The sequence below is a fragment of the Salvelinus fontinalis genome, chromosome 15 (genome assembly GCF_029448725.1).
Source record: "Salvelinus fontinalis isolate EN_2023a chromosome 15, ASM2944872v1, whole genome shotgun sequence".
Taxonomy (NCBI): domain Eukaryota; kingdom Metazoa; phylum Chordata; class Actinopteri; order Salmoniformes; family Salmonidae; genus Salvelinus; species Salvelinus fontinalis.
This window is the reverse complement of record NC_074679.1, coordinates 32389061-32398694: the sequence shown is the minus strand read 5'-3', so window position 1 is coordinate 32398694 and position 9634 is coordinate 32389061. Positions and strand designations below refer to the sequence as shown.

The window sequence follows — 9634 nt, the reverse complement described above, 5'->3', positions numbered from 1 at the left end:
GTAAGGGCTATTTGACCAAGGATAGTAATGGAGTGCTGCATCAAATGACCTGGCCTCCACAATCACCTGACCTCAACCCAATTGAGATGGTTTGGGATGAGTTGGACCACAGAGTGAAGGAAAAGCAGCCAACAAGTGCTCAGCATATGTGGGAACTCCTTCAAGACTGGGTACGGGTACGGTTTGTACTTGGCGCCATTCTTCCTCAACACACATCTTCCCTCTGCATTTGGCTCTTCTCCTTCTTCCTTGCTGTCCATAACCACGTCTATCCTTTCACTACGCTCATGCCGCGCCTTGATCCGCACAATATTGTTTGCAGAACATGCACCGATGTCTTTTCTCCAATACCCAACTTCTGTTCCTTGGCCCAATTTACTAGTCTGATTGTCTCTGGCCTCTCCATGCTCACAAAACGTGGGATACTCTGCATCTGAGAGCAGCGTAAAAAAACTAAGGCAAACTAGATATCTGGGAAGGGCTCATCAGGGCGACTGACTAAACTGAACTGAACCGAACCGAATCCATTCGTCTCCACTCGACTGTTGCTGCGCAATAAGCATCATCAATTTGGGCACCAGGCATGTCCATATAGCCTCTCCTGTCTAACAGCTTTTCAGTCCTGAACACAGTATAATGATATTCCCTTCATTACATCTAGGGCAGGGTTCCCCAACTTGCAGCCCACAAGCCGGATTTGGCCCGTGGGTGATTTTATATGCCCCCCCCCCCCCCCCCCCCCCCCCCCAAGTTTGGACATAACTAAAAACACCAGAAAATCAGCTCCAAGTTATTTTATTTTGGAAATCTGTTCCAAAGTATCCAACGCAAAACAGAGAGAAGTAGTTTTTTACCAATGTAAGCATGGTTTTATTTTTATATATCTGTTTGGGCCCATGGCTGAATCTAGTTGATGATCTTGGGTGATATAACTCATTTGAGTAGTACAGTATATAATATTGAAACAATTTGTAAAAACAGTTAATCATGTGCAATGGGTGTACCAGATAATCAGGTGGTCAATCACACACACACACACACACACACACACACACACACACACACACACACACACACACACACACACACACACACACACACACACACACACACACACACACACACACACACACACACACACACACACACACACACACACACACACACACACACACACAAAGTAGTCATTGGTGCAGACATTGGTGCAAAAGAAAAAAAGAAAAAAAAGAGTCCCTATCTAATCTGTAACAACCCATTGACACTGAAATGTGGTTATAAAATACTTGGACACAGAAGTTAAAGCTTTTCTCTACAGATATCTTGTTGGTCTATGGTAACAAATGACTGGTAAGGGCACATTTGTTAATTTTCAGCTCAATCATATTTGTGAGGCTTGCCAGTGGGGCAGGGATCTCACTGAGTTTTGTTGAATATCAAATAAAATCAAATGTATTTATAAAGCCCATTATACAGCAGATGTCACAAAGTGCTTATACTGAAACCCAGCCTAAAACCCCAAAAGGCAAGCAATGCAGATGTAGAAGCCCGGTGACTAGGCAACATTCCCTAGAAAGGCAGGAACCTAGGAATGCAAGTGTTCTTCATGTTGGCACTGTGCTGGCACTGTCAGTAATCAATTATTGGAGGAGTGGTATTGCTCATCAAAAGCTTTGAGGATTATTTTAAAGGGACCAGGCATCAATCCAATAGGTATTGTTTTCTATAAGGGGCTGTGGTCCTACAATGGATGGAACAACTTAAATTGTGACAGAAGAGCTGAAACATCCTGAGGTAAAAAAAAAAAGAACAGAACTGTCACACATTATAGAGCTGTCACATTTACATTAGCCTACAGAAACTGCACATTTAAGTTATGTTAGTACTGATTTAAAGTACATACTGTAATTTCATTATATCTCATACAGGGTGATTTCAAAGGAACACTACAAGTGGTTTAGGTATGCTGTGCCTGCATCTTTTTGGTATCTACTATATTTTCAATAATGCAGCATGCTTTACTCCAAGGCACAGGGAAGCATAACATGCCCTACTTTAACTGTGTCCCTAACACATAAAAAGTGATATTCCTATTGACGATTTAGGACCAACTCGATTGATGACAAAGTGAAACATCATACATTTTAGTGAACCACCCTTCCTCTGAGCTATTTGAGGTATTACTACTGTTCCAGAATGTTTGAAATTATAGTATATGGGTATATATATTCCTGGTATGTTTCTTTCTTCTTTAGTAGATTAAAGTTTCCTAGTAGATTAAAGCCGACAGCCCTGATTCAACTCAGCGCCAGTCTAGTAATAGTTAACCGATGTAATAGTAGGTGTGCCTTGTCCGATACGGACAAAACATTTATGCCTCTCCCCAGTTTGGACCTTGTTGTTGGTAAAACATATCTGTTGAGAATAGATCTACTACCAAGTCTCAGGATGGCAGCTAAAACACAGAAACTCAGCTTGAAGCGTGAAGTGGGACTTATTGGTGCTATCTCATTCATTGCCGGGACCATGATGGGATCTGGAATTTTTATGTCCCCTCAGTCTGTGCTGGTCAACATAGGAAGCCCAGGAGCCAGCCTGGTGATCTGGGCAGCCTGTGGTCTGCTGGCCACGTTGGGTTCCCTCTGCTATGCTGAACTGGGCACTGTCATTTCTGAATCTGGGGCAGAGTACATATATATTCTGCGGATATTTGGCCAAGTAGTTGCCTTCATGTTTGTCTTTAGCTTCGTCATTGTGATGAGACCTGCCAGTGCAACAGGGATAGCACTGAGCTTTGCTGAATATGCAGTGGCTCCTTTCTACCATGACTGTACCCCTCCAGAGCTGTTGGTCAAGTGTGTAGCTGCAGCAGGGATTTTGGTGTTAGCAATTGTGAACAGTATGAATGTACGTCTGGCTATGTTCATCCAGGTATTTTCCATGGTGATCAAGCTGGTGGCCTTGGGAGTGATAATTATTGGAGGTGTGGTGCTGCTTTTCAAGGGGAACACTGACAACTTTGAGGATTCCTTTAAAGGGACCAATGTGGAAATCAGTTCCATTGGGATTTCTCTTTATCAGGGCCTGTGGTCCTATGATGGCTGGAACACTTTGAATTATGTCACAGAAGAACTAAAACGGCCTGAGGTAAGGAACAATTAAACATTTTGATATTGTTTTGTCTGGATTTTTCTAGAGTGCTATAATTGTATGTTTTACCTGGAGTAGGAAAAATAGACCATTTCATTTGTTGTACTACTGAGGTTACAGGCCACATGAAACAAACCAAAAATACTGAGTATAGAATATGCAGGAAAATCAACTGCACCAATACCTGACAAAAAGTATACTTTATCGCATCCTGACAAAATGCTTTGATATTTGAACAATCCCACAGACAGCGATACTGTGTGCCCTTCTCTAGATTGCATTTGATAGACTGATCCAGATGGAAAGACAGTGTAACATATAGTATGTCTGCAGACCAACATCATCAGCTAGGGGGCAAGTCTACACTCAGCTGTAATTTCTATATTCACATGGCTTCTGACAGCAATTTCAGGTGGCTTTAGCACCAACACATATAACAATGGGGAGAGAGGTCAACCTTGGCCTTGATTTTTCCAACCGTCAAGGAAAGAGAAGGAATTTCTACGCCATCCATAAACATTTAAAGGAATAGTCTAACTGTACGATGACATAGCATCCCCTTTTCTCACTCTCCTAGGGGGGGGGGGGGGGGGGGGGGGGGTTGAATCTTTATGGGAACCATTCTGGAGCTATAAACAAAGATGACACAACAACATACTTTATTCAACCTGAGAAGTTAATATTAACTAAGGACTTTACACTCAGCATCAAAGATTAGCCAGGTCTTTGTCATAATTGTTCTTGACTAAAAGAAGAGAGGACCTATCTATCGTTGACAACAGTTTCTCCTGTTGTTTGAATACATTTGGGGTCTGGCCATGGCAGAAACAGAAACAGAGAGGATTCAACTGAAGCGCGAGTTGGGTTTAGTCAGTGCTGTGTCATTGGTAGCAGGAACCATGATTGGATCGGGGATATTCATGTCCCCTCAGTTTGTGCTGTCCTACATTGGAAGTCCAGGGGCAAGCCTGATAATTTGGGCATTGTCTGGCCTTGTAGTCATGCTGGGGGCACTCTCATATGCTGAGCTAGGAACCATTATTAAAGAATCAGGAGGGGACTTTATCTACATTCTTCGAATCTATGGACAGTTTCCTGCCTTCTTTGTGGCCTTTACCTTCCTACTAGTGGTGAAACCAGCGAGCATTGCAGCAATATCCCTCAGTTTTGCAGAATATGCTGTGGCACCTTTCTACCAAGACTGTTCTCCTCCTCAGCTAATAGTGAAGTGTGCTGCTGTTGCAGCCATCATGGTTGTAGCCATGGCAAACATTTTGAATGTACGTTTAGCCATGAGAATTCAGGTGGTCTTCTTGGTGGCTAAGCTATTTGCATTGACGGTTATAGTAATTGGAGGGATAGTGATAATTGCACAGGGCAATGTTGCTGTACAACAAAATGGTTTTGATGGTACAAACTTGGGTTTGAGCTCCATAGTGATGGCTTTTTACCAAGGCCTCTGGTCCTTCGCTGGCTGGTACAACTTGAACTATGTGACAGAAGAGTTGAAAAGACCTGAGGTAAGAATACACTGTAATAAGTAATGTATTTCCTTACATGATCCTAAGGACTTAAACTATCTTTCTCCACCTTGCACCCTCTCAGGTAAATCTGCCCAGGGCAGTTATAATTGCCATCCCCATGGTAACCATACTGTATCTACTAGTCAATGTGAGCTACCTGGCTGCCATGACGCCAAGAGAACTGATGTCGTCGAATGCAGTGGCTGTCACCTGGGGGTGAGAGAGCTTGACTCCATCCACACACCTCTCTCTCATTTCTTTACATTTGTGGTGAGCTGACAAATTACCTTGTTGTCATCAACAGGAATAAGGTGCTTGGGAGCTGGGGATGGGTGATGTCTATCGCAGCCGCTTTGTCTGCTTTCGGCTCCCTGAATGGAACATTCTTTAGTGGCGGCCGGGTGTGCTTTGTGGCTGCAAGAGAGGGACACATGGTGAGAAACACATTCAAGAGACAGACAATTTTAACAAAACCTTTTTTTTCTGATGTAAGTGGCAGTTTTTTTACGTCAACATTTGTGTTTTTTTCCTACCCCAGCCTGATATTCTGTCCATGGCCCATGTGAATCGACTGACCCCCTCTCCGGCCCTGATCTTCACCACGGCTATCTCACTCTTGGTTCTCATCCCTGGTGACTTTCAGAGCATTGTCAACTTCTTCAGGTAGTTTATGCTGACTTTAAAATTGCTCAATACATAAACTTTGTTATTGCTTTATTTATCTTACATCACTCTCCATTGATATTGCCAGTTTCACTGCCTGGTTCTTCTATGCAATCACTCTGTCTGGGCTCCTCTACCTCAAGATCAAGAAACCTGAACTTCCCAGGCCATATAGGGTGAGTCTCATAGGATATCTAATTTCTACTTTTATTTATAAAGGTCTGAGTCTATTTGAACAAGACATTGGTTTTTAACAATTGAATTACCCAAATGGTCCCATCTGCTGCCCACACCTCTTGTACCATTGTTTTTGTTTGTTCAACCAGGTTCCCATTGTAATCCCCATCTTGGTCATCATCGCAGCAATTTTCCTTGTGCTGGCACCTATAATTGACAACCCCGCGATAGAGTACCTCTATGTCACCTTGTTTATCTTTAGTGGTGTTTTGTTTTATGTGCCCTTCATCCACTTCAAACTGTGCCCTGGACTGTTGGAGAAAGTCACTGTGTTCCTGCAGCTCTTCCTAGAGGTGGCCCCAGCAGACAAAAATCTATGATTTATTTTACAGAATATATGTCTGAGGATAATATGGTCTGCTGAGTAAATTGTGAATGACTTTTCAATAGTATATACAGTGCCTTCAGAAAGTATTCATACCCCTTGACTTATTCCACATTTTGTTGTGTTACAGCCTGAATTCAAAATTGATAAAATGTTATTTCTCACCCATCTACACACAATACCCAATAACGACAAAGTGAAAACATGTTTTTAGAAATGTTTGCAAATATATTGAAAATGGAATACAGAAATATCTAATTTACATAAGTGTTCACACCCCTGAGTTAGAATCACTTTTGGCAACTACAGCTGTGAGTCTTACGGGGTAAGTCTCTAAGAGCTTTGCACACCTGGATTGTACAATATTTGCACATTATTATTTAAAAAATTCTTCGAGCTTTGTCAAGATGGTTGTTGATCATTGCTAGACAGCCATTTTCAAGTCTTGCCATAGATTTTAAAGCCGATTTAAGTCTACTGTAAATTGGCCACTCAGGAATATTCAATGTTGTCTTAGTAAGCAACTCCACTGTATATTTGACCTTGTGTATTAGGTTATTGTCAGTGGCGACCTATCATTCAGGGCAGGTGTGACACGCATGAATACGCGTCACATTTCAGTTTGCAAACAATGTAAAACATTGAGTTAATAAGGCCGCATACAAACATGGTCTCTTTTTTGTTTTCTTGAGTAAGGCAGCTCCAAAATGCAGGTGTTTCAGCCTAGCTCAGTGCTTTCTGTGGTGGTCGGGCAGCCAGCAGAAAATACGGAGCGTAGGCGTTGGTAATGTTCTCTAGCTGCGCCGTGATTGGGTAATGTTCTCTAGTTGTGCCGTGATTGGCTCAGTGTTCTGTCACTCATGAGGACACTACGTCACCTCCAAATCTAAGGGTAGAGCCTGAAATTCAAGCCCCATTGGGTGCTGCCATAGAGTTACATTAGAAGTGCCAATCCAAGATGGCTCAAGGTCATTGGCCACATATAAAAGTATGTCAAATAATGTTATATCTACAGTAGCTTTGATTGGACTCAACATCAGACTTTCAAAATCTTAGCTAACAAGCAAGGAGACATCATGAATCAAGTTGACAATCTACTTACACATGCTTTTTAATCCTTCTCATTTAAAGAGAAATTATTGATAAAACGTATCGGTGTTCATCGGCCATAAACCTTACACAAGTTGGAAATCGCAAAATCAACAATGAGTGGTTTGGAAGGAATTATTGGCTAAATGCAAGCATTGCAAAGCAATCACTAGCCTGTCATTCAGTGGAGTGTCTGTGTGGTCCCAAGTCTGGGTTTAAGGGTCTCTTTTCCAAGCTTATTTTTTATTTTATTTTAACTAGGAAAGTCAGTTAAGAACAAATTCTTATTTACAATGACGGCCCACACTGGCCAAACCCAGACGATGCTGGGCCAATTGTGCGCCACCCTATGGGACTCCCAATCACGGCCAGTTGTGATACACCCTGGATTCTAACCAGAGTGTCTGTAGTGACGCCTCAAGCACTGAAATGCAGTGCCTTAGGCTGCTGTGCCACTCGGGAGTCCCAAAAGTTCCGTTACAGTCCGTAGAAACATGTCAAACGATGTATAGAATCAATCTTTAGGATGTTTTTAACATAAATCTTCAATAATGTTCCAACCGGAGAATTCCCTTGTCTTCAGAAAAGCAAATGGAACAGAGCTCACTCTCACGTGAACAAGCGTCACGAGCTCAAAGCATTCTGCCAGACCTCTGACTCATTCCCCTCTCATTTGATGCTTCTACTTCACAGTAGAAAACCTCAGATTTCCCACTTCCTGGTTGGATTTTTTCTCAGGTTTTTGCCTGCCATATGAGTTTTGTTATACTCACAAACATCATTCAAACAGTTTTAGAAACTTCAGAGTGTTTTCTATCCAAATCTACTAATAATATGCATATCCTATGATCTGGGCCTGAGTGGCAGGCAGATTACTCTGGGCACGCTTTTCATCCGGACGTGAAACTACTGCCCCCTACCCCAAAGAAGTTAAGTCTCCTTCGGTTTCTGTGGAATTGGGATTCTCTTGGCTCCAGCAACACAATCCCCTTGATTGGTCTGCTGGTGCCATCATGGGCTGGAGCCAGTTCTGCCATGCTTATTACCTGAAGTCAGCGCAGCCTGCCCCGGGAGGTCTTACTTGCCCTCGACCTCTCCGCCATTACATCATCGCTTCAGGAGGTGTACCGATGGTTCCCGGGAAGGTGAGAGCGGTGGTGGATTAGCCCCAGCCTACACCCAGAGTGCAACTCCAATGTTTTAGTCAACTTTTATTGCTGCTTTATCCAGGGTTACATCCACGTTCATCTGTACAAATAATAGTACGCAAGTATAAACACCATGGGACCACGGAGCCGTCATACCGCTCAGGAAAGAGACGTTCTGTCTCTCTTAGAGATGAACATACATTGGTGCGAAAAGTGCAAATCAATCCCAGAACAGCAAAGGAGATGCTGGAGGAAACAGGTACAAAAGTATCTATAACTACAGTAAAACGAGTCTTATATCGCCATAACCCGAAAGGCCGCTCAGCAAGGAAGAAGCCACTGCTCCAAAACCGCAATAAAAAAACAGACTACGGTTTGAAACTGCACATGGGGACAAATATTGTACTTTCTGGAGAAATGTCCTCTGGTCTGATAAAACAAAAATATAACTTTTTGGCCATAATGACCATCGTTATGTTAGGAGGAAAAAGAGGGAGGCTTGCAAGCCGAAGAACACCATTCCAACCGTGAAGCATGGGGGTGGCAGCATCATGTTGTGAGGGTGCTTTTCTGGAGGAGGGACTGGTGCACTTCACAAAATAGATGGCTTCATGAGGATGGAAAATGATGTGGATATATTGAAGCAACATCTCAAGACATCAGTCAGGAAGTTAAAGCTTGGTCACAAATGGATCTTCCAAATGGACAATGACCCCAAGCATACTTTCAAAGCTGTGGCAATGTGGTTTAAGGACAATAAAGTCAAGGTATTGGAGTGGCCATCACAAAACCCTGACCTCAATCCTATAGAAAATGTGTGGGCAGAACTGAAAAAGCGTGTGCGAGCAAGGAAGCCTACAAACCTGACTCAGTTACACCAGCTTTGTTAGGAGGAATGGGCCAAAATTCACCCAATTTATTGTGGGAAGCTAGTGGAAGGCTACCTGAAACGTTTGACCCAAGTTAAACAATTTAAAGGCAATGCTACCAAATACTATTGAGTGTATGTAAACTTCTGACCCACTGGGAATGTGATGAAAGAAATAAAAGCTGAAATAAATCATTCTCTCTATTATTATTCTGACATTTCACATTCTTAAAATAAAGTGGTGATCCTAATTTAGCTATGACAGGGAATTTTTACTAGGATTAAATGTCAGGAATTGTGAAAAAACTGAGTGTAAATGTATTTGGCTAAGGTGTATGTAAACTTCCGACTTAGCAAGTGCAAGTTTTGGTCAGATACAAGCAAATCAAACTAGTTATTTACCGGCAAGCAGTGCATGGTGCCATATTTAGTAGGAAAGAGAGGGAAGGAACAAGTAATTACACAACATTTCTCAAAACTGCATGGAAAATACTTGAAGTGCATTGTGGTACCTTACCTAAGAATTCCAACACCTCTGGGCAAGTAGCACTTGACTAGTTTGTCAAAGGCCACTCTACGCTCCTGGATGTCTGCCTCGCCTACAAACAGAGCCTTGCAAGGCATATCCGGTAAG

General features: G+C 42.5%; 1 protein-coding gene across 2 annotated transcripts; it reads left to right on the top strand.

Moving 5' to 3' along the window:
- The first annotated feature begins 2370 nt into the window (after nucleotides 1–2370).
- LOC129811826 (b(0,+)-type amino acid transporter 1-like) lies at nucleotides 2371–9146 on the top strand. Of its 2 annotated transcripts, none has more exons than XM_055863470.1 (6): nucleotides 2371–3144; nucleotides 4753–4886; nucleotides 4975–5104; nucleotides 5209–5333; nucleotides 5422–5509; nucleotides 5660–9146. In XM_055863470.1, the coding sequence occupies exons 1-6, from the start codon at nucleotides 2371–2373 to the stop codon at nucleotides 5888–5890; spliced, it is 1482 nt and encodes a 493-aa protein (XP_055719445.1). In that variant the 3' UTR covers nucleotides 5891–9146. The 2 variants fall into 2 exon arrangements, with proteins under 2 accessions (XP_055719445.1, XP_055719446.1); XM_055863471.1 differs by lacking the exon at nucleotides 2371–3144 and adding an exon at nucleotides 3905–4667.
- The last annotated feature ends 488 nt before the right edge of the window (nucleotides 9147–9634 follow it).

Coding starts and splice junctions, on each gene's coding strand:
- LOC129811826 (XM_055863470.1), top strand. CDS start 2,371: ATGCCTCTCCCCAGTTTGGACCTTGTTGTTGGTAAAACATATCTGTTG. Junction 5,105..5,208: donor CTGCAAGAGAGGGACACATG/GTGAGAAACACA, acceptor TTCCTACCCCAG/CCTGATATTCTGTCCATGGC. Junction 5,334..5,421: donor AGCATTGTCAACTTCTTCAG/GTAGTTTATGCT, acceptor TGATATTGCCAG/TTTCACTGCCTGGTTCTTCT.